This window comes from Canis aureus, chromosome 24, assembly GCF_053574225.1.
Source record: "Canis aureus isolate CA01 chromosome 24, VMU_Caureus_v.1.0, whole genome shotgun sequence".
NCBI lineage: Eukaryota > Metazoa > Chordata > Mammalia > Carnivora > Canidae > Canis > Canis aureus.
The window spans coordinates 52,299,580-52,324,062 of record NC_135634.1 but is presented as its reverse complement, the minus strand read 5'-3'; the positions used below and the strand labels follow the sequence as shown (position 1 = coordinate 52,324,062).

The window sequence follows — 24,483 nt, the reverse complement described above, 5'->3', positions numbered from 1 at the left end:
GTTCTGGGGGAGCAACGCTATCCTGAAGGGAACACTGTCCTGAGGGGGATGCTGTCCTGAAGAGAAAACTGCTCTGAACATCACACTGTCCTGAGGGGGACACTCCTCCTGAAGAGAAAACTGCTCTGATGGAAATGCTACCCTGAGGGGAATGTTGTCCTGGGGGGAACACTGTCCTGAGGGAAAAAAAATGCTCTGGTGGAGCAATGCTGTCCTGCAGGTAAGGCTGTCCTGAGGGAGGTGCTGACCTGATGGGGCACATTGTCCTGAGGAGAAAACTGCTCTGGAGAGCAATGCTATCCTGAGGGGGACGCTGTCCTGAGGGGAGACACCGTCCTGAGGAGAAAACTGCTCTGGGGACAACGCTATCCTGAGGGGGACACTGTCCTGGGGTGGGATGCTGTCCTGAGCATCAGTGCTCTGAGGGGGACAGTGTCCTGAGGGGGAACACTGTCCTAAAGAGAAAAAATGCTCTGGGGGAGCAACGCTGTCCTGAGGGTAACGCTATCCTGACGGGGGCCGCTGTCCTGAGGGGAATGCTGAGGTTGCACTGTCAGCTGTGGAGTCATCGCACCAACCCACACTACCTTTAACTGATGCATGTTCCTGAGCAGGATGTCCCCGATTCGTTGGTGACCGGCTGTGGCATGGGTGTTGGAAGACCCTTCCCTGGAGCAGAAAGGGAGACTACGGTCAAAACCTTATGTAAGCGCGTGCGCCGTGCTCTGAGGGATGCTCACGTGCCTGGCTGCCCTAGCCACGGCCACAGAGGCAGGACATGGTTGAGGGGCAGGGCCCGCATCTGACAGGAACAGTGGTAACACCCGGACCACCTGACAGATGGCAGAGGCGACAGCGACAGCAAAAAGAGGGGTCCCCTGCTTTAACTTACTTCTCTCTCCCGGGATAGGATGAACTAAGCGCTCTTACAGGCTTACTCCTCCCACAAGATTAAAAAATAGACCTGAGTGGAACAATGGTGCTTGCGAATTAGTTTCTGGAGCTGGAAGTTCCTGGGGACGGGGACAGCGGCCGGGCGTGACGGGGCGGAGCTCCTGGGGCCCGGGGCGGGGTGTTACCAGAGCGCCAGCCTCTGCTCCACCTCGCGCAGGAAGCGTCTGTGGAACTCGTAGATGGGGTCTATGTTGGAGAAGAGCAGGGTCATCAGGTCCGCGGGCATGGCGTCCTCCCTGACCACAGCGCTGCGGAACCACTGCGGGGAGAGCGGACGGTGACCGGGGCCCGGTCCCTGCGGGCCTGCGCCACACTGTGCCCCCGCGGACCACAACTGCTCTTGTCACAACGGAGGAAGCAATCCGGGGCGGAGGCTTCCCACGGACGCTCGTGGCGACCGCAGCGCCCCGGCCTTGGCCACGCGGTGAGGAGGCCAGAGAGGCGCCTGGGCTGCTCGGGAGGGGCCTGTGGCTGCCGCGGAGATCCCCGAGCGTGGGGCCGCATCAAGGGCTGAGCTTTCGTACCACGGTGAGAACTTCCAAGTCCTTCAGGTACGTCCGTTCTGTGGCGAGCATCTCCTTCGCTATGAAGTAGGCCTCGTCGGCTGCCGGGCCCTGCAAGAAGCACAGACGTGAGCGCCCGCGGGCGCTGCCGACCTCCTCGCGCTCTCCCCGAGGGGTTTCCTTCCGAGTAAAACCAGAAACCCGGTCGGAGCCGCCTCACGAGGGTTTCTCATGTTATTTTTTTATTTTTTTAAGAAAGATTTTACGTGCGGCTTGTGAGGTGGGCTGTGCACGCGCATGCGCGGGCCGGGCCGGGGCCACCGCGGGACTCAGCCCTGGACGCCAGGCCCCTGAGCCCGAGGCAGCCGCTCCGCCACCGGAGTCCCCAGGCGCCCTACGTTCCTCTTTGTGAAGGAATCGTCCTGCGAACGTCAGCCTGTGCTGCAGCTCTTGGGCTTTCGCAGCGCCCCCGCCGTCGCCGCAGCTCGCCCGCCCCGTCTGCGCCCTTGGCTCCCCTCGTGGGCGGCCCCTTCAGGAGACCCACACAGGCCAACGTGTTCCCCCATCTGCCAGTGGCCCGCTCGCTGCTCGGGGACCCCCGTCCACGCAGGGGGACCGCCGCCGCCGGGTCACCGCAGCCTGCAGCCCGTTGTTCCAACCACGCTGGTCCCCAGGCGTCGGGGAGCCTGCCCCTTGGTCCTACCTGGGGAGCGGAGATGGCAGCGTGACGGGCGCCATCCTCCCCGCCAGCCTCCGTGCTGCCGTCGCTCCCGACCCTGAGCGCGTGGAGGAGCCTGCGGGCCTCGCCTCCCCTCTCCCCCCTAGACACACACGCCTCACTCGTCCCCTTCCCCCTACGACAGCCCCAGCACGGACCCCGGCCCACCCGAACCTCCTTCCAGACCCACTCAGCCGTGAGCCCCCAGATGGGGGCCCTGGGCACCCCCCTCAGCACCCAGGCCTCCCCCCAATGAGGGGGGGAGGGAGGGAGGGAGGGCGGGTGGAGGCCGAGGACGCTCCAAGGCCCACGTGCCTGCTTGAAACCCCAGGTGCCAGGAGCCGCCGCTATGTGAACCAGGAAGCCCACCCTTGCGCCAAGGCAGCGGGGAGTCCCAGGTGGCGGTGGCTCTGCGGGCAGATCCCACTGGGGGCCAGCGCCACCCGCGCACACGAGGCCCTGCCCGCTCAGGCTCCCCTGCAGACCAGGCCCACCAGCAGCAAGCCGCCTGCTGGGGCAGTGCCCACCTTGTGTCTCGGCTCCTCCTCGCCGTCCGTCCTGACTCCACCGGCGTCGCTAAGGGCAGGGCTCAGGAGGGGGGACGAGCCCTGCCCGGTCAGGCCCAGAGTCACCCGAGACGCGGGGCTCAGGCTCGGTGGGCTCTTCCGGGTGGAGGGAGAAGGCTGAGGACTCTCCGCGGAAAGGCCTGGAATCAAACAGGGCAGGGGATGGAGCAAGAAATGAGAAAGGGCCGCCACGCTGGCCAGAGACCAGTGCTCATGGCGCCCTACTATCAGCTGACTGCCTGCCGGGAGGCGTGGTGGCAAAGCCTTGGTCACGCCAAGTCTCAGTGCGACACGCAGTGAGATGGACAGGCTGGCGGCTGGCCAGTCGGCTCCCGGGTCCCACCAGGGCGGTCGGACACCCGGGCTCCGTGTCTAAGGGTTCTCCTCTGTCCACGGAAGATGCGACTGTGACAGACACGAGCGGCACGAGGCCCGTGAGGCAGAGGGCACGGTCACAGGGCGCTTCCCGCACCGTCACGGAGCAGTGGAGCGTGGGGGGGGGGACGTGGGGCGGGACGCGGGGTGACACCCCCGGAACACAGGAGAGCACTTAGCACACTTGCTCCTCGTCTGCTGAAAAAGACTCCCTCATGTGAACTCACCATACTGTTTTCTACTTCTCAGTTTTTTTTTCAATTTTTTATTAATGAGAGTTTTGTATTCGTTTTCTAGAATTATGTCGCGTAACAAATACTTTTTTTTTCTTCTTAAAACAATGTTGGGTTTTGACCAGTCAGAAGCCAGAACTCGGGCTGGTTCTAAGGCGGCTGCTGCGGAGGCCAAGTCCGTCACACGTTTCCCAGCAGAGGGATTCTCTCATCAAGAGTTAAGTCTTAAAGGGTCACTTCTTACGCGTTTCTTTGGGGCATCAGTCACCCATATGGCAAGTTTTAAAGATATCTTTGTAGCAGAGTTTGGAACAAGAAATTTAACTGGCTTAGAAGCTACCTGTGATGGAAGTCCACGCCAGGTTTACCACCATGTAGCGTCACGATGCCCACTGCCATGACCTGTGACCGCGGCCGAGGGAGCTCACACACGGCTGGCACAGCAGTAACTGGACCGGAGCCCCTGGCGCCTCCCCACGACCTGCCGCCGGCTTCCGCACGATCCCCTGACACTGTGGTGGAACTTGGGTGCAGTTGCCCACGGTGACAGTTTATGGAACCAACATTTGGCTTATTTGACCTAAAACGTGTACGCGTGGGGGCCGGCAGGTCAGTGCTGAGGAGCTCCTCGAGGGACACCGCCATGCCAGGCAGCGGCTCAGCAGGCGGGCACAAGCGCTGGTGCCAAGCAGCCCGCAGCACGGTCAGGGGGCCGCACGGAGGGTCCTTATTTTCACATTGACAAACCGGGAGCTCCGGGGGCTGCTGGGAGCCGTCGGCGGTCCCGCCCGGACGGCAGAGCTTCCCCGTGGGATTGCTCACCACACAGGCTGGAACACAGGCGAACACTCGCCGACAGTGATAACCTGGACAAGGTCGAGTATGGAATTATTAACAACCAGTTTATTAGAATTTGCTTTTATTACATGTTTATTTAAAATATGCTAAGCAACCTTAGCATCACGAGGCACTCATCTCCCCTGCCCCACACGGCATGCAGGGGCCCGGTCACTCCGGACGGGATCAACCGGGGGACGGCTCCGCTGGTCCCCGCAGCAGGGAGGACGCCCTGCGCGGGGCTCGGGTGGGTTTCCAAAGATGAGCTACGTAGGATTCATACTTCAAACCCCCTTTTGCCCAGAATAGGCCCAGAATTGTGTAACGAGGTATTTTCTCACACAGAGAGAATTCAGAAAAAAGTCTAGAGGCTACTTTAGCGACAGCTCTCGTGTTTCCAGTGTACCGCTCGGAGCGAGACCCGACGTGTCACGCGGAACTAAGTTCGCCGTTCCAGCCTGTCCCCAGCGCCCCATGCAGTGCCTCCTTGAAGACGGGCAGCCCCCCGGCCGCGGCTGCGAGGCCGACTATGTCTACGGAGCAGAAGGGAGGGCTCGAGGCGGCGGTCCCCGCAGAGGTGTCGCGGCCAGGCTCCACGGGCCGACGGGCCGGTGCACGCTCATCGGGCCATCGAACTAGAGAACACGGCTCCCGACAACGGCCCTCGGTGATGAGCCTGTGAAGGGGGCTGCGCCGGGGCAGAGGCGGCTCATTTGGAATGAACTACTGCGGGTCCTGGAGCTCGAGTCACCTTTGGTATTTTCACTGCAGACACTTCACAAAAATCATCAACTCACAACTTCGTGAATAGACGAGAAAGTACCACAAACTACCATTGAACATTTGCTTTTATTAAATCCATCAGCTACGGTAAAAGTAAAACATCGTAAACAGACCGACCGCACGTCAGGTTCGCTCAAGTCCTACCACAGCAAACCCACGGGGAGGGGTTTCCGGGCAAGCGGCGTGGCGTGGACCTGTCTACGCTGGAGGCCGTGCGGGAGCACCACGGGCTGCGGCCTGTCCCACGCGGGCCTGCACACCGTGCGAGAGGTCAGCTGCGCACGCTCACGCGGCGAGCTCAGGCAGGGGGCACTGACCCGTCTTCAGGGCTTTTAAAATGCTAACATCTGGGACGCCTGGGGGGCTCAGTGCCTGCCTTCAGATCAGGGCGTGACCCCGGGGTCCCAGGATCGAGTCCCATGTCGGGCTCCCCGCATGGGGCCTGCTTCTCCCTCCGCCTGTGTCTCTGCCTCTCTGTGTCTCTCGTGAATAATTAAAATATTAAAAAAAAAAAACATAAAATGCTAACATTGTTTTGGAGACCACAGAAGACACGAAGCCTTAACTGTTGCAGAAAGAATCTTAAACGTTTGTAAAAACAGACTCCTGCGCCCTAGGTCCTCCACTGAAAACCTGCAAGAATATTTTCCTGAGGGCAGCCCGGGTGGCTCAGCAGTTTAGCGCCAGCCTTTGGCCCAGGGCGTGACCCTGGAGACCCGGGATCGAGTCCCACGTCAGGCTCCCTGCATGGAGCCTGCTTCTCCCTCTGCCTGGGTCTCTGTCCCTCTCTCTCTCTGGGTCTCACGAATAAATAAATAAAATCTTAAAAAAAAAAGGAATATTTTCCTGAGTCACGAGAGTCCCTTCCATCAAATCCACTTAGACACGGAGGTGGGACTCTACTGACCCCGCAGATCAAGAATGACCCATTCCTGTACCCGTGGACAAGGGATTTTGGGAAATTATTTGGTTTCTAGCATCAAATTCTTTGAAACAGACAAACACGCACGGCAGTTCTGTACTCCTGTCTCCACACTGGCACGGGGGCGAGTCCGCACCGTCCAACCCGTGGTCCGAGCCAGGCTCTGCGCGCAGAGGGGCAGGTCAGAGGCTGGTCATCTTCAAGAACCACACTCACAACACTGCAAGCTGCCAACAGTAAGCAACTCGACAGGTGACCTTATTTCCAAAAATTTCTAAATATTTGTCTTATAATTTTTTAAATATTTTAAAGAGCACAGGATCATCCATCCGTGGTCACCTTCGGTTATTCACCTAATGAGGTAATGAAGATCAATATCAATATCACAGAGCAAAATTTAAGCTTATTCTCATTTCATTCCTTTAAATTCGTTTTCAAAACCCTGTAAAATAAACAATCTTGAAGATTTTGCCTAAGGTGGAAGAAGAACCAGCTTTGGTTTGGAAAATTCAAGGCCAAGTTTGAAGGTTAACACGATAGCAGGAGATTAAGATCTAGAAATTCCCTATTTGGCTTGAATAATGGATTAATTCCTAAAAGAAAAAACCTAAGCTGTACAAAGAATACAGGTAAATCTCCCATTTGGGGCGAGGACATAACGAGTCCCTTTTACTCAAAAATACCAGCGGGAGGAGACAGATGGCCGGTAGGCAGGGAACGGGCATTAGTGCGTCCCTGCCTTCTCGGGGCGCCCTCCCCGCGGCCACACCCCAAGGCGGAGGGCAGGGGTCTGGATCGCGGGGGCCTGGGGTGAGTGTGCTGCCATCGACACCATGGAGCCCCCGAGAAGCGTTTTCAGAGTCTGGTTCTGTTCTTAACAAACAGGACTCTTCCGTGGTAAGGAAAACCCGTGGCCCAGCCCCCGCCCAGCCCCGGGGCCGCCTGCCCCCTCCCCGCATGTGGTTCTGCTAGACGATGCGTCCTGTCCACGGTCTCCTGAGCTAGCGGAGCGCCAGGGGTGAGGGACCCAAAACAGACCGCCCCGAGCCCCACAGAGCCTGCAGGGGATGCTCATCAGGAAAAAAACGTGGTCGGCATCAGCATAATCCAAAAATAAAGGCCACACAGTTTACACCTTCGTAAGCAGACACGGGATGGAAGAGACGCTTCTGGGCAGTTCCTTGGAATCTGGGTTTGTCGATGAAATCCTCCTGTTCACCCCGAGCGGGGGCCCTGGGGGGCGGGCGCGGACAGGCTGCCGCCCAGCTCCAGGAGCCCCCTGCGGTGGCCACCACCCAGGCCCCGGGCCCCGAGGGGTCTGGAGGCAGCCAGAGCTCGTGCTGGCCACGTGGAACCTCAAGTGAAGACTGGGTCAGGATCTGAGCGGCGGCTTGCTGTGGCCGGGGGCCTACGGGGAAGATTCCAGGCGGCTGGGGAGGAAGGGCTACGCGTTCTCACCTTCGGAGTCAGGACGCCCACCGCAGGGGTTCTGCGCACTACGACCTTACGGACCCCGTGTTCGTCCCCGATGCTGCAAACAGCGCGGCCCCAAGTCCAGGTCCGCAGGCCGGCTGCAGCTGTCTGGCCCGAGCCGAAGGCCCGAGAGCGCCGCCGCCACGCCGCACGGCTGCCCCCTTCGGTCACCTGCACTCCCGAGGACGGGCCGCAGGGCCTCATGGTGCCCGCCTGCTGCTCAGAAGCCCAGGAGGTGAAGGGGTCAGTGAAGAGGTAAAAACAAAACGTAGCTGTTTCAGGGATTCATTTAATACGTGAGACAATCTTTAACATGCGTCGATCAGAACTATGAACGCGGAGAGGAAAAGGAAGCTAAAAGGCCCATTTAAAAGTTCATAGTAAATATTTCCTTATTTTATTGAATAAACAATTAAGTTCTGAATTAGTACATATCTGCAGACTTATATGGCCATTTCAGTGAAAACAAATTTTGTAAGTACCACAACCAGGCAACACGGTGTTCTGTGGAGAATGAATAAATTAAGTGCATAAGGAAGTGCGAGTTGCTTTTCCCACATTTCCGAGGGGAGGGCGGATGCCTGCAGGTAGGAGGCGCACCCGGCACCCGCACACCAGCTGCGACAAGCCCTGTGACTCTGAAACCCCGGGGCGGGGGGGGCGGGTGCCCACAGCCTGGAGAGCACCGACTCGTCTCAACCGCAAGTGCCCGAAGGACGTTCACATTTTCATCTGTGCAGGGACTGTTCTAGAACCGGATTTTGTTTTTGAGGCTCCATGAGGCGGGAGGGAATACGCGGACCAGAGACACGGGCCCTGGGATCCAAGGTGGCGCGTGTGGCACACACGCACACACGCGCCCGGCGCACCAGGACTGCGCTGCAGCAGAGGCCGGAGGAGCTGCTACTGAAAATCAGAGGGCGACCACAGGACGCGCAACTCAAACAGGACTCTGTGAGCGACCGACGGGATCGGCTTAGCCACAGACCTACACTGAGGGTTTCCCCATAACTGTCCAAAGTCTTGCGTTTAGTGTCCGTCCATCTGCATCGTTACTGCTTTTAAAATGGGCGCTGTCACAGGGAAGCAGGGGGCGGCGTGGGGAGCACCGTCAATGGCCTGGGGACGAGGCCGCGTGGGGTCACAGCACCTGCCAACCAGACCTGCTGCAGTGCTGTGGGGCGGCCAACGCCACGGGGATACCGTGCGCGGATCCTCCAATCACGCTGTGCGAGACCGAGGGGGCGCCACCCTGACTCCATCCTCGAGAGCTCCCCTGCCACACGGAGGAGGCGCAGAGCCACAGCCACAGCCACTGACTAGAGGGCACGCGGTACCGTCACCTGGCAGAGCGCGGCCGACCTCACTCACCTGAGACCCACCCTACTGCTGTTAGACTTCAATATTCGTACGTCGGCGTGCGTGACCTACCTGGACTTTGGAGACTTAGATACAAAAACAGACTCGATAACTAATAAAAATAGTGGGCCTGGCGCAGGTGTACGGGAGGCGGACTTGTCAGGGGCAGTGGGCATGTGTGTGGCAGGGTGCCGTCGGGCGGGCGTCCTCCTGGCGGAGGTAGGGCTGCGTCTGGCCAAAGAGAACTGTCAACACTCTGCAGGCGCTTTTCAATTACACACTCTGCAAACTGGTCCTGCTCTAAGAAGCGCGGCCTCCCCCTCCGCGCGTCTCACTCAGATGCAAACACTCACCCCATAATCCAGGGGCGCGGGGCCACCCTCGCAGGGCGGCATCCCTGCCCAGCACGGGGCTTCCGCAGAAAAGGCAACGTCATCGACAGCCGTGAGTGAACGGAAGACAGACTTGACGCTGCTTCGGGGGTACGGAGCCTCCATCCATCAGAACTGTTCCAGATACTCCGCTATTTCTGATAAAGCCGCTCTCGCTAGGGCAAGACAGGAGGCCCAGGTCGCTGCCTGAGCTGCCCGCGACACGCAGAGTGACCGTCTGCAGCAGGCCGTGTCCTCTGGGCTCTCCCCCCAGGTCTCTAAAGAATTCCCTCAGGGCGGGGGTTTACAACTCACCCGGACACGGGGGGGGGGGGGGGGTGCGCCTCCAAGCAGGGCTTCCCGACAAATGGAAATCTGCCAACTCAACCACATCAGGAACACCCCGCGAGAGAAGCTCCCACAAATGTCTCCAGATCTTGCTAAAAAGCTCAACTTGAATCTCAACAGCCCACCCGCGGCGATGCCCACAGAGCGCCTGGGCCCCGCGCCGCCTCGTCATGCGTGTAGCGGTGGCTGGTGTGGGGGGGCGGCGTGCGCCTCCGGGGGAGCAGGGGAGGGGCGGGCGGGCGACGGCACAGGCGGGGACACGTCCCACGAGTCACTGGCACCAAGCGGGGGTCTTGTCAGCGAGGAGGGGGAGGCAGTCCCGGCCACGTGCGGCGAGCTGACTGCGTGTGGGGCCCAGGCTGAGCAACCCGGGTGTCAGCAGGCACTTCCGGCATCAGAGGACAGCAAGGGGCCACCGATCCCGTGACCGATCGTGGTGCCACGCGAGGACGGGTCCTCCGGCCGCCCAGGTGCAGGCGGAGGTGTGGGGGCGCTGCCCGCACATCAGGGCCCGGAAGCACCGACGGGCGGCGGGTGCTTACTCCCCTGCCTGCTTTGGTCTATTCTGAAAACTTTCTAAATAAAAAGCTAAAAACTCAGCTCCAGAAGATGAAGTTTCATTGAGGAAACCACGCGCCTCTCCAGGAAGGCCCACGAGCAGCTGCCGAGAGCGGCACGTACCCACAGGTGTGTCGAGGCGCCGCCGCCGCTGCCGTGCGGGGAGGGGGGCTCTAACCCGCCCCGGAGGGGCCCGCGGCCACACGCCCGCACCGGGACAGCGCGGCTGGCTGAGCGCACGGTCGTCAGAGGGGAGGCCGTCGGGACGAGCTCTAGGAAGAGCACTTTCCGTGGGACCGACGGCATGTCTGCGCCACAGGTCCAAGGCTGGCCTTCTGAGTGACGCAGGGCGAGCGCAGAGTCCGGGACACGCTCTTCCACCCCGCGGTTCCCATGGCTGCCGCCCTCCCGCCCAGGTCGGGGTGTCTCTTCGCAGCCCCGCAGCTGGTGTGAAGCGGCCGCAGGCCCTCGGCGTGCGGGGGGATGGGGGGCAGGCCTCGGCTCTAAGGGGCGTCACAAGCGAGGAGGATGCGCCCAGCGCTGGTCTCTGCATGGCGGCGAGACACAGCGGAGGTCAAGGCAGCTGCAGAAACGGGGAATCTATACACGTTTAGCAAAACGCCCCTGCCAGGCTTCGGTCAATGCTGATGACCAAAGGCCGTCCCCCGGCCCCAGACAGTTGGCTACTCGGTGCACACAGGCCCCCGGGAGCAGGGACAGATGGGAAGCCTGCAGTTGGCACGGGACATTTAGGAAACTTCGCCCTGAACGTGGCATCGCTCTACTGGCCGAGACCAGAAGGAAGAACTACAGAAACCCAAAGAACAAAACCCAACCTGCAGACCCACCTACAAAGGCAACTGTCCTTCCAGATGGCCACGGTCTGCGCCGTGGGCAGCGGCCCTGACCTCACAGACGCACAGGCCACGGCACTCGCGGCTGCGCCCACCCGGTGGGCACGGCCACCTCAGCCTGCCTGCTCACGTGATCTCTCCCGCAGCCTTGGAGACGGACACCGTCCAGGACGCGGCCTGTTAGGGGCAGCCGGCGACGGCGTGTCATAGGCCACCTGACCTGAAGGAAACGCCCGGGCCACAGGCAGAGTGAGCATCTGAGCCCCCGGGGTGCGGACAGCGAGCCACCCAGCCCGTGGGTCTGAGGGAGACAGCTCTGCTGAGAGCCTGCACACCCCCCTCAGGCGCACGGGTACGTCGGTTCTGCTTTTTCTGCACCAAGTACCTGATATTCCAATTAAGCTCGATAGGAGAAAACAGTTCAAACTTACGTTGCGTTTTAAACCCAAGCTCCCACAAGCGCACTATCTACACACGGCGCTGTTTCTGGTCTGAGTCAGTGGGCGAAGCCTTTGGCCAGGGGCGCCCCGGGCAGTGCCAGGGACCCCGCCACGTGCAGCCGGAGCACCTCACTGCCCTTCCCAGGATCTGGGCTCTGCAGGGCTCGCTCGGGCTCCCGTGCGGTGGCAGGACGCACCAAGCCACACCTCCGTCCTAAGGACGCCGGAGCAGCGTCCTTCATCTTAAAAAGCAGCCAAAGGCATGAAACACAGATTCCGTTAAAGATCAGTGTGAAGCAGGACCGTGTGACACCCAAAGTGTAGAGCAGCAGGTTGTAGGCGAACCCAAGCCTCTGCCAGGAAAACCACGCTGTAAAGACTAACCCATCAGCCCCTAGCCAGAAACACGTCTCTATCTTAAGCCTTTTCCCATCATTCTAAGCAAAGTTGTATCCTTTGCTATTCAAACACAGAACCGTCAATCAGAGAATTAGGAAGAAGCGGAACATCTAGCCGTGAACACAGAATCACCTCCTACGTCTAAAAGCCAACAATCTGCGCTCTCCCTGCACCTGAGTGGGCAGGTGGGTCGTCCTGGACGGAGCCCGGGGCCCGTCAGGCTGGGCTTTTATCTACCCGCTCTCCTGGAGTCAAATTCTTTATACTCTGCAAATCGAAAATGACTCTCTCTCCGCCTGTCTGTGCAAAAGGGTTGCTGAAGAAAAGGCTCATGTCTAGGGGGGCCCCAGCCTCGGCGCCCCAGGAATCTGTGTCTGTGCTGCTGGAGTCCTCGGCCGCCGTGGGAGGGTAGCTGAGCTGCTCTAACTGGTCGATGATGTCACAGAGCTGGAAGGCCGAGCTGGCCTCGGAGCGCACCGAGCAGGCTGGGAAGTTGGCCATGGAGCTGGCCTCGGACTGATTGGCAGAGCTGGGCGTGCGCACAGACAGGCCGCCGGGCAGGGGCACGTTGCTGAGGGAGCTGTTCTCAGACTGGTTGTTCCTCAGCGAGCTGGTCTCTGAGGCGCTCAGCAGGCTCTGCATCAGGCTGGCTTGTGCCTTCACCTCAAACAGCTCTGAGGTGTCTGAGGGGTGCACGTTGCCGCCAAAGCCGCCCTCCCCCTCAAACTCAAAACTGTGCTCTACGTGCACGTGCATGGCCTCAGTGGGGGACCTGTGTGGGCTGGACGGGGCGGAGCCTGGTTGACCACAGGACGGGGCCTGAGGGGCTAAGGCACAGTAAGGGAAGGAAAAGGCCTCTGAGCCTCCAGCAAAGAAAGAGATGTCTGCTGGGTCATCATCTATGAACTCCTCAGACACCTGCAGCCGGGTGTTTGTCAATGTGAAAACAGGCCCCCCCGCGCCGCCCTGCCGGCCCTGCGGGTGCTCCCCCTCGGGGGGCGGCACGGCCCCGGTCAAGCCACTGCCACCCCCACGGTCGCCTTTCCCAGCGGCTCTGCGCTCTCTGCCAGTACCCCCTGCTTCTAGGTCTACGGTGCTGTCGTGACTCTGCCCCACAGGACGACTGGGGCTGCCACTCCTGACAACACGACAAAACCCAACACCTTGGCAAGGCTGCGGTGCAGGGGGTCCAGGGGACTGGGCCCGTCTGGCGTCGCCGTCGGCTGCTGCTCCGCCGCTCCTCTCTGCAGCTGGCCTCTTGGCGTCGGGAGCCTGGGGCTCTGTGAGGGAGCCACTGCTGTCTTTGAAATCACACGGGCCTCGGGGGGCCAGCGGGGAGGTAGGAACTGAATAGAAGGAAGCGTTTGTTGAAGCTGGGGACGCGGAAGTCCTCATGCCCTCGGTGAATGAGATGCTCTGGGGATCACAAGCGAAGAAGAAAAAAGGAACACATAAAATTACAAATTAGCATTAGCAGGCCGCAGAGCTACCTGGAGCCGGCCCAGTACGTCCACACATTTCTATCCCAGCCTTTGCAAAGAAGGGCAATTGACCAGACTGCCCTGAATGAAGATTTGCAAATGCAGACAGGATTCCAAAAGGACCCAGGTCGCCTGTTTTAAATCCCTTATAATTTCATTTTTTTCTCCAATGCTACTGATGTCTACAAGGAAGAAAATCTCCATCATGAAGGCCTAGCCACGTGCACTCACGTCTCCTGGGTGTCCCTGTCACCCTGAAGTTGCATGAGGACGTGTTCTGAGGGCAAATGACAGTGAGACGGTGTGAGCTACACCTGTCAGCTAACAAGACCCCACGTGACACACACATCTAACTGCTGCACTTGGCGCTCACTGCCCAGCGGGTCACTGCCAGCGCCAGCGGCACAGAAGCCCGGCGCATCTCAGAAGTGCTGGCGTAGCCCCCAGCCTGAGTGAGAAGAGGCTCATGGGCAGGGGAGCCCGGTCCTCACTCAGGTCCCTCACAGGAGGACGCGGGCCGACCCCTCGCTACATGTTGTGTCACTTCTCACGCGTCACAAGACAGAGTTGTGCCTCCAGGAGGCTCCAGATGACACACACACACACGCAACACTATCGAGACGGTGTTGAGACCAAAATATCACCAAGCAGTCCTGAGTAACCGCGTGTGCGAGGAGCAGCGTGCTGTGCAGGCAAATGCCAAGGTGGAAGCCACAGTGGAAACCCAGCAAGAAACAAAACGGTAGCTCTCAGGCCACAGGTTAATCTGCTCAGATGCTCATCACATCACCTTTCCGTCATCCTTCAACCACACTCAGCCTTCTCTTGTGGTTGTTAAAAGAGAATATCAAAACTGAAAGTCTAAATGCAATTTTTACACTATTTATGCTATTTATTTTCTGAATAGGCTCCATACCCAACGGGGCTCGAACTCACGAGCTCCAGATCAAGAGATGCACGGCCCTCCCAGCTGAGCCGGCCAGGTGCCCCCATGTGTACTCTTTTAGACTATTCACAAAGCTGAACTTTGTTAGAAAAAACAAAAGTTAATTCTTTTAGTTTCAACTGATTTAGAAAAAAGTCTCCTAAATATCAAACATACTGAGAGAAGCTAATGAATGTTTTTATTTAAAAGACAGAGTTAACGGACGCCTGGGTGGCTCAGCGGTTGAGCGCCTGCCTTCAGCTCAGGGTGAGATCCCAGGTCCCGGGATCAAGTCCCACATCGGGTTCCCCGCATGGAGCCTGCTTCTCCCTCTGCCTTTGTCTCTCTTTCTCTCTGTCATGAATAAATAAATAAAATCTTTAAAAATAAAATAAAATAAGTTTGTTTTCTGCTTTTCACCCTCATCCTATTAGCAAAAAATTTCACTCTGTGAATATAGTTTAATTAAGTAAACTAGTTCCCAAAGCTGGCATCCTCCACCGTTTCAAGCTTTTATAAAGGTAATAGTCATTCAGTTGTTTTTCTGAATTCTGAAGGCAGAGGGAGCCCAATGCAGAAAACTAAAAGTACAAAGAGAAGATAAACTTGCCCGGAGCCCTGTCACTCAGAGGTCACGGCACACGGAGGCCTCTGCCTCCAGCCCGGCGCTCTGAGAACCTTTCTACCCCAGGCCACTTGGCTACCTGCTAGCGTCCCCTGCTAACCTATTCTGTGCGCGCCCCTCGCACCCACTGCTCTCCTCAAACAAGCACCCCTCCTCGAGTGGGTGCAGCCGAGACGGCGCTAGGGAGTCGTCCTGCACAGGTGGGGGCTCCGGATTCCTGGCGTCACACACACCATAACGCGCGGCCCAACGCACAACGCCTTCTCCTGACTTCGGCCTCCTCTTCTGCAAACAGCCCCAGGACTGGAGCGTCCCCGTGAACAGCAGGGCTGATTCTACGACGCCCGTTGTGGCAATGCCAGCTTATCTTCCCAAAGAGCAGGTGATTAATGTCATGTGTGTTTCGACCGGAAGCACTAACCTGCCTTGGCAAGTCTGCAGTCAGAGCACGAAGAGACGCCCGCGTCTTGCTGTGTCTTCTGCAAACAGAGAACAAAGTGTGAGCCACCACGCCGACGTGCCGGCTCCCGGGGCCTGCGGGGCAGGGCAACGTTCTCAGAACACGCCTCAGGCTGTCCGGCCGGAAACAGGCAGGGACTCAAACAGAAAATGGATGTCGCAGAAGAAGTACAACTGCCCCCCACACCGAAGAGAAATCTCACCCGCAAAGGAACAACATGAATTTCCAGAGTGAAAACCAACCACACTGAGCAAAGGCTCACATGCGAGAGGACCCGTGCCCGCACGCACTACCAGGATGTTCATCCGTGATTGTTGGAAGAGAAGAGAAACAGGACTCAAGTGTCAAAATACATGTCTTTGTGTGTGAGATGATTTCTGTTCAAATAAAGGCTAAAGTATATAAAATACTGATTTTTAAAGCATATATCTTGCAGCATGAAGACCACGGGGCTTACCTTTCATATGGAACTCTCTTCACCCCACTGTCCCTGACGTAATCCACCAGCTGTTTCTGAGTTCTTCCACTGTGAATAAAGGTTCGGATTTTAGAGAAAAGAACCAATTGAGATTCACAGCATTAATCTTCCACAAAGACAAGGTAACACTTGCTGACCCTCAAAGTTCACACATACATTTTATTTATTTTTTTAAAAAGATTTTTAAAATTTATTCATGAGAGACAGAGAGAGAGAGAGAGAGAGAGAGAGGCCGAGGCACAGGCAGAGGGAGAAGCAGGCTCCACGCAGGGAGCCCGACGTGGGACTCGATCCCGGCGCCCCCGGGTCACGCCCTGGGCTGCAGGCGGCGCTAACCCGCTGGGCCCCCCCGGGCTGCCCACACGCACATACGTTTTATTTTTTTTTTATTTTTTATTTTTTTAAATTTTTATTTATTTATGATAGTCACACAGAGAGAGAGAGAGAGAGGCAGAGACACAGGCAGAGGGAGAAGCAGGCTCCATGCACCGGGAGCCCGACGTGGGATTCGATCCCGGGTCTCCAGGATCGCGCCCTGGGCCAAAGGCAGGCGCCAAACCGCTGCGCCACCCAGGGATCCCCGCACATACGTTTTAAAGCTACACTTTGTAGTAAGCGTAACTAAATCTCTTCAGTTTTTAATCAAAGCCATTTCCCCACGGATTCACTTGATGTGCTTCCGCCAGTCCTGCTAGCTGCCTTCTGCGTGCAATTCTCGGACACATTTCACAGCCCTGTTTCCTGACAAGAACGCTACAGCGTCAGTCCCACAAAGCCCCCAGCGCCCCGCCCGGCGTGCAGGGCTGCCCCACCTGTATCTGAAGGACGAGCCCCTGCTGAAGAAGACGGCTTTAGCTTTGGCCTTAGGTTGATCGAAGAGCCTAAAGAAGGTGTGGTACTCCACACAGATCTTCCAGAAGTTCTTACATTCATCTCTACTGCCCAACAAGAACTCCAGCGTGTCCTGGTAAGGTCCCTAGAAACAAAACACAAAGATTCAAGGAACTAATTCAAGAAGAAAATTTAGGAAGCATTCAGCATTTTACTTCTGAAACTTATCCATAAAGACTTCTGGCACCATTTACATTCAAGAGAAGGAAAACGATATGTACACATTCACTGCAGAAATTACCAGAAAAACACAGTCAGCCACGATCACACAACTGCTGACATTTCCAAGTGTATCCTTGTGACACACTCTACCCTGCAAACCAGGGCATCGTCTCTGCCGGGGAATATCTGCTGCTGCTCAATCATCTCCCTGTGGGGTCCCGGGGGTGTTCTGGTGTCCAGGACACACAGTTTCAAAGGCTCACACGCGTCCTCTTGAAGACACAATGGCGTTCTCTCTCACAGTTATTGCTCAGGATAAATTCTTAGAAATGCTATACTGACCCTAAATTATGAACATTAAAAAAAAAAATTTAAGTAATCTCTACCCCCAACATGGGGCTCGAACTCATGACCCCAGGATCAAGAGTCGCACACTTTTCCGACAGAGCCAGCCAGGTGCCCCAATAATGCACATTTTTGAGCCTTGTGACATATTTCCGAATTACCTTCCAGAGACACTATACTACCTGGACTCCTATACTCAGTCTTTGAAATCTAAGTGCCGCAGGATATAAGCTGCAGCTCTGCACGGGCAGGTGTGGTGGCCCCTTGGAGCCCCGAGCACCACGCTGCTCCGGCATGCTGCGCACGGAGTCCTCTCCATCCCGAGCTTGTAGGAACAGCCCCGGAAACAGTGCTCACACTCAGCAAAAAGCAGCCCTTTGCCCGCATTCTGTGTATGTTTTTAGCATTCCTTAGACTTTCCTTCCACCCCTACAACAGATGCTTGAGTAAGAGGCAAGCCACCCTTTCACGCTTCTACAGACAGTAGACGCACACGCAGCCCATGCACCTGCTGCGAGGCTCAGGTGGAGCCGCTCTGCCCACCGCTCACCGTCTGCGCTCAGACAGCCCCTCAGCCTCCTCCCGCAGCCGTGCGGCTAATCCACTCGCAGTTCCTGACCTCCTCTGTGCACTGGAAATTGTACACCTTCGAATCGCTTCAAGTACTGGATTTTTCCTATCAGACTGCATAGATATTTACTTTTTTCCACCTTTACCCATTTTCAGTAAATTCACATATAATGATGATTTTATTGATTGACAATCTCAAAAGGAAGGAGTATTTATTTTCTGAGAATCAAGGCTTCTCCAATCGGAGCCAGCGTAAGGTCAGTTTCTAAATGCACGAGAATACTGGGAACGTCCCTTACTCTGGACAGAAGCTCTGACGCTAATCTGCTGTAGGGCTTCGGATCACAGTGAAATACCTCGTGTCTCAGCCTCCTCACCTAGACGACCAAGAGGCTGCAATCGGCAGATTGTTCTAGCAGCCCCTGCAAGCTTCTCTCTCTCAGCCCAGACCTGCTGAACCTGAAAGCTGGCCCGGCCAAGAGTGGTGTGTGCAGCCCCACCCTCAGGAGCAAGGCCTGCTGGCAGGTTACCCGAGGCCCTTCCACAGCCCAATTCCAAACCCATCCTTAAATTCTTGTGGGCATGATGCTGAAGTGATTCATAAAATAATTAACGAGTCATTATCTAGCAGAAGAAATTCTCCTGGAATTCAGAAAGTCCTCAAAATCATACTTACACGGACCTCTGGGTGCAGTTTGATGAGAAACCTTTTCCTTTTGAAGCTGAGTTTTCGGACCCTGGACCAGTTGAAAGTGTTAATTTTGGTGGTGCCCTGAAATTCAAGAGATGGACACTCAGACACATTTGTAATCCAGACACACACCCATATACTTTTCATACAAGAGACAACGTTTAAATTACAGCCTTGCCAGATGGCACAGCAATGCCCCCGACGTTCTATGATTGTATCTGGAATGACTCTGAATTAGAGATGTCAATACTAAGCATAGGAATTTACTTGTTTTAGAAGGGTGACTTGATGTCTTTGGCTTTCTTACAAATTATTTTTTATCCGTGCAATAGTAGACACTAGTAAACACTTCTCGAACCCCATTTCTGCAGAGGTGGTCAGGAAAGAGCGATGGTGCTGGCCAGGCAGTGGCGGGAGCAGAGCCAGATTCTCACTGCCGGGAGGGAGATGCCGGGCTGGGCCGTGCTGTGCCGTCCCGAGGGAGCTGACGGCGGGAACTCCTGACACGCCAAGAAGCAACGGGCACACTGAGTGTACCGGGTCTTGGCTTTTAATTACGACGTTCCAATGGAAAGACCAGGGCTCTTTGGTCTTTGGGGTGAAGTGGGCAAGGCACAAACCGTTCCTGGAATGTCTTGCTAAGATAGTAAATAAGTGCTCTAGGGAAGGGATGTGCCAACCGGACACGAGAGCCTGCGCGGAGGGACGTCCGAGGGCCAACGTGGGGCAACTCACAATCAAGACAAAGACAGCAGCACATTATCAAGTGTCGGATGATAACCCGAACTGTGTAATTCAAATTCTGATGCGACTAGAATTCAAATCCACGAGTCCACGGTGATGTGAAGTAAGCAAACGCAGAGAAAACCCTTCCAGAAGCACAAAAGATGGAATTTATAAAAACCATCATTTGGCAGCCATCAGAGTAATCCAACCAGGCGGGTGGGTGAGGTACAGACCTCTACAGGGCCCCAAAGTCTCTCCACAAAAGGCTTATTAATCACAAAAGACAACAAGTAACTTTAGTAGAGCAGCTTGTCAAATGCCATTCAGTGCTGACACTGCCAGCAACGGGACAGACGGCACCATGGGCCACCTCGCAGGCCGTACCAGGATCGTCGTCACTCCTGTGATTGGGCCAAGAAGCTCAGCCTAGGGTCCGATCATCAGCAAGTACTCGATGAGCCCATATTATGGTCATCACAGACTGGCCGGCCTGTAATCATGAGAATCAGGGAAAAAAGGAAGAATGTTCCAGACTGGAGAGAGCAGATGATCGGGCATGGTGCTTCATCTTAGATCAGATCTCTTGCAATAAACAAGATTAGGACAACTGGCGAAATCTGGATGGAGGGCTCGGGTGAAGGAGTTCTTTGTACTGTACTTTCCTGTACGCTGTGGGTTGTTTCAGAACAAAAACTCAGTGTCTTGAGACCCCCTTCCTGGTATTTTCCCCCTTCTCTTGACCACCATGATCGCTTACTCTTCTCTGCAAACTTGAGATAGAGCAGCAAGGTAGGGATTGAAGTTTCCCCTCAGAAAATCCAAAAACCCTTCAACCTTAGAAGGGGATAGGACGTGATACGTGTCAGCACGTGGACCGGTTCTGCAGACGCGGGAAGAGGCCCGGCGTGAGGACCTGGTTTAGGTGCGGTGCGTGGCAGGAGAGCCCGACGCAGGGTGGGCAGTGGGAGGTTAAAATCACTCTGGGTTACGCAGGCTGATGGCTGCGTGATTCCATAAACACGCTAAGAAAGGCGAACGCATCCTGGAAAGTGGTGAACTTTATCGCCTGCGAATCACATCTCCGTGAAAACAGTTCCCGCAAGCCCGGATAGCGATGTTTGGGTCTATGTGAGGACGGAAGCACCCAGATTTCCAAATATTGTGCGAACATCTTACTCTCATTTTTGCTCAAATTAAAATACTGGCAAATTTTCAACTATATTCTCAAAAAAAAGCAAGCAAAACGAAAAAAACCCAAACACCTAACAACAAGGGAACAGAAGCCTCTGTCCCTCCCCACCACTGTCTTTAACTCCAGACATGGTTTAGGTGCCTGGGCAGGGGCTGCGCGCGAGGCAGACACCGTGCGTCCCCCCAAGACAGACGCGGGGCAGCTGACAGGTCTCACGTGCTGGTTCCACCGGTCCGCTACCTTTCCGCTTTCTCTTCCGGTCAAAATAAAAAAATGTTATATTCCAGAGTTTTAAGTATTGTCGTAAGTCAAAAGAAAAACCCGATGGTGACTGCTGGAGCGATCCTGGGCTGTACCACCTTGACAGACTGCGGCTTTTCAACTTTTAAAACTGAACGGCTGGCTGTAAACACTCAGAGCTACCGCTTTCATCTGAACTTTTATCCAGTAATCCATGGCGTAATTATACACGTCAAGGAGGGCTTGAGACAAAACCCAGCCATTCGGGCCCTCCTGCCGCAACTCCCATCAGCAGCCCTGGCCCTGCTGGAACTCGGCCTCCTGAGCCCTCCTACACCCCCTCTGCAGTAGCTGAATTTTGAATTTTTTTTTTAAAGATTTATTTATTTACTTATTTATGATAGACATAGAGAGAAAGAGAGAGGCAGAGACACAGGAGGAGGGAGAAGCAGGCTCCATGCTGGGAGCCCGACGTGGGACTCAATCCCGGGACTCCAGGATCGCGCCCTGGGCCAAAGGCAGGTGTCAAACCGCTGCGCCACCCAGGGGTCCCCATTGAATTTGGCTTTTACATAATTGATCATTCGAGTACTTCTCACAGGTTGAGCCATGGTGAATCATAAGTCTATTTTGCTTCTTTATTGTCAACCCTCCCTGAGACACTAAGCACCTCTTCCATTTACTTAATTTTCCGTGTTCCTATCACTAATTCAGCCCGAACTCCCCCTGCAGAATTTTTATTTTTGAGAGCGAGAGAGAGAGAGAAAGAGAGAGGGAGAGAGGGAGGGAACACACACACACACACACACACACACACACACACAAATGGGAGGGGCGGAAGGAGAGGGAGCGAGAACCCCAAGCAGACTCTGCACTGAGCACAGAGCTCCTGACCTTCCAAGATCAAGACCCGAGCTGAGACCTAGAGTCGGACGCTCAACCAGCTGGGCCTCGCGGGCGCCCTGTCCCTACAGGGTTTAAAACTCTTCAGTGGCTGTGACCCAGGAAGCCCTTCTCCCCATGCTGCTCGCATGCTGACGGGGGCTCCCTGCCCGCCGCTCCTGGTCTGCTCTTTCCTCTGCGCGTGTGCTTTTCAGGGTGCTCAGGAGTCAAACCTTTGAAAAATTGTGTATCTGGAGGATTATTTTCTTTTCTCTGCACAGAAGTCACATTGGGTGGGGCAAAGGGCCCCGGGTGGGAAGGATTTCCTTTCTCGTCTGCACCACTGCACGCCTCATCGTCTCATAGCTGCCGGTGTTGGCCCTGACGAGCCCGGTACCGTTTCCTTCGCTCTCGCCCTGGGAGCTCTCTGGGCCTCTCCCCATCCTGACATTTCCTGCTGGTGTGTCCCGCGGGGATCTCTGCTCGTCGGCTGTACTAGGAATGTGGACACACTTCCCATATGGACACTCGTGCCTTAAGTTCCGTACACGCTCCTCATGTGATTTCTGTAACGGTCTCCTCGCTGCTCTGGGCTGTGGCCTCTGGGCCTCCCGCAACGTGAATCCTCGATCTGGAGGGTTTCCTCCACTTCACCTTCCAGACAGCCTCCCCCGCCAGCGTGGTCCTCTCTGCGACCACGTTTCTAGATCTGCAAGCACCCCTGTCCTCCCTGTGTCTCCTGTTTCACAGATGCAGGTTTTCTCTTCTGTGAGGCTTTCCGGAAAATGTAAGGCAGTAATACGTCGGCGAGGTTCAAAGGCGCAGGATGCCAGGGTGAGCCAGCAGGGAAAAGCCCCCTCTCGCCCGCTGCCAAACCCTGCAGCTGCCTCCCCAGTGGCTCCAAGCGCCACCTGTTTACTTTGTACGGCTTAGGTAGTGTGTGATCCTCCCTCTTGCCCCACGAGCAGCAGCAGACGGAGCGCTCCACACGCCACGGCCCAGGAAGCCTCCCCAGTCTCTGCACAGTTGCCTGATGTTCCAGAATATGGACGAGCCAGCCTCCTGGTGGTCAATTACCAATAGTTTACTACTACAAATAGGGCTAAAATCTAAAATTATAAGACCAAAAAATCTTACACTTCTGATCCCTACACCTCACGAGCATGACACAGTGTAAAAGCACTTTTCTGGGTCTTGCCCGTCGGACAGATAAAAGACGGAATCCCCTGTGGATCCTATACGGTTTGTTTCTGCATTCCTTCCATTCCTGGCACAGGCTGTTTCTTCTGAGCACTACTTTGGTATCTGTCCTTGAAGAGATAGATTTCCTCAAATTTCTGGTGATCCTTGGTTATCGGCCTGAGTTTGAAAGTGAGGCCCCAGGACTGCATGAGTCTGAGGCCATCTGGTGCAGAGGGTGTGAAATCTAGGGGCAGCCTGGTGAGAGGATAACTGTAAGGTCTCAAGGTGTCTCTCACCAACTGCTTACCGACTGAAAGAGAAAAACCAGTAACCATAATAAATAAGAATAGTAACTAAGACTAGTAAGAACTAGAAAGCTGGAATCAAGAATTCACACCGCCAGTGAGGCTGGATGGTGTCCCCATCGTGACCCCGCAAGGACGTGACACCACCTGGGTGGCAGTCCAGCTGGGAGTGTGTCCTCTGAACCTAATCCCAGGAAAACTGCCAACAAACCACACATGGAGAACATCCTATTAAAAATAAAAAGGACTGTGCTCTTCAACACTGTCAATGCCATAAAAGATGAGGAAAAACGAAATGCTCCAGCTCCAAGGACCCAACAGGCGAGACAGCTAAATGCCGTGTCCGGTCCTAGACTGGGACAACAGCAAGGAGGACATCGCCTGGCTGGCTGACAGGACCAGAGTACGACCAAGCACCAGCTGCCTCCGTGATAAGGGTAAGGAGTATTCCAGTCTTAGCAATACACGCCTTCAGGGTCAAGGGCTCTGGAGTCTGCAACTCACCCTCAGATGCTTCAGAAGGCCTGTGTGCGCCTGCGTGTTCACGTGTGCTTGTGCGTGCACACGGAGCGGGGGTGAGGAAGCAGGCCAGAGGGAAGCACCAACCACAAAGCGCGTGTGTGAAATGCTGTAACGGGTGCAATCTAGTTAGGGCACACGGGGGTAGGGGGGGTCTAGGTGCTGTTCTCAGTCCTACAGCTTTGCTGTGAGTTTGAAAGTGTTTCTGAAAGGAAGTCTGGAGAAGGCTCTGAAATGCTGGCTGGAGGCCCCATGTGGGCTGGGGGGAGCCACCACGTCCACACCTGCCGGGCTCCCGTAAGGCCAGGTGGACTTCTGGACAGTCTCCTGTCTCCACGAGGTCAGCCTGGCCACCTCTCCAGGGGAGCAGAGACAGGCAGGGCCCGTGGCAACACGGAGGTTAGAGGCTTTCCCTCGCCCTCCGCGTTGAGCGGGGCACTTCATCGCTCATCCGAGCAGCCCCAGGACAGGGAGTCCCGTACCTGCCCCTCCGGGACGCAGTCAGGCTGTTTCCAGCCCCAGTTGCCATCAGGGCTGCCCCACATTCCCATCTGGGGACACAGCAGCCTGCCCCCCGCTCCCTTTCCAGCAGGCCCTGGGGTTTCAGCCTTCCCCACTCATCTGCCCGTTTTCCAACTCCTGAAACGTAGCTGACACTCGCCTTCTGTGGTTTCCTTCTCCAGTCTTTGCTCTTACTAGTTTAAACTTAAAAAAAAAAAAAAATTCCTTCATCGTCCTACTGGTGGGGGTTTGAAGGAGCAAAAATGAATACCATCTACTGTGTTTAATCTGAGGTCTCCAATCCCTGCTTTTAACCTCTTCCAGTTATAAGTATTTATCCTTTTCTGGAAAAATCACCCAGCCGATTGGGACGGATGTGTGATTTTTATCTCTGCACGATACAGGAGTGGTCATGGGAGTGAGCAGGTGTGGGAGGCCCTGGCTCCATGAGCTCACTGGGTGCTCCTGATGTGGTCTCCCCCCCAGTAGAGGAGAACGCAAACAACATCCTGTTTACAGAATTAGATTCCTTCTTTCCCAATAGGCAATTGAAATCCGATGCCCGGGTTAAAAAAAGGAAAAGACAAAGAGGACACGTGTGGCTTGACTATGGGG

The 24,483-nt window shown here is 55.9% G+C and overlaps 1 protein-coding gene across 9 annotated transcripts in view; it reads right to left on the bottom strand.

Moving 5' to 3' along the window:
* The window catches only part of FARP2 (FERM, ARH/RhoGEF and pleckstrin domain protein 2), a 95,682-nt gene that overhangs the window by 17,625 nt on the left and 53,574 nt on the right, over positions 1-24,483 (bottom strand). For 8 of the 9 annotated variants that reach the window (XM_077869588.1, XM_077869586.1, XM_077869593.1 and 5 more), the window contains 9 exons: positions 18,307-18,402; positions 16,475-16,638; positions 15,642-15,710; positions 15,146-15,203; positions 12,857-13,109; positions 2,703-2,881; positions 1,479-1,568; positions 1,080-1,213; positions 588-669 (listed from right to left, as the gene is read on the bottom strand). In XM_077869588.1, the coding sequence (XP_077725714.1) occupies positions 588-669; positions 1,080-1,213; positions 1,479-1,568; positions 2,703-2,881; positions 12,857-13,109; positions 15,146-15,203; positions 15,642-15,710; positions 16,475-16,638; positions 18,307-18,402 (1,125 nt within the window). The remainder of the gene's footprint in view (positions 1-587; positions 670-1,079; positions 1,214-1,478; positions 1,569-2,702; positions 2,882-12,856; positions 13,110-15,145; positions 15,204-15,641; positions 15,711-16,474; positions 16,639-18,306; positions 18,403-24,483) is intronic. The other variant, XM_077869591.1, reaches the window with a different exon arrangement.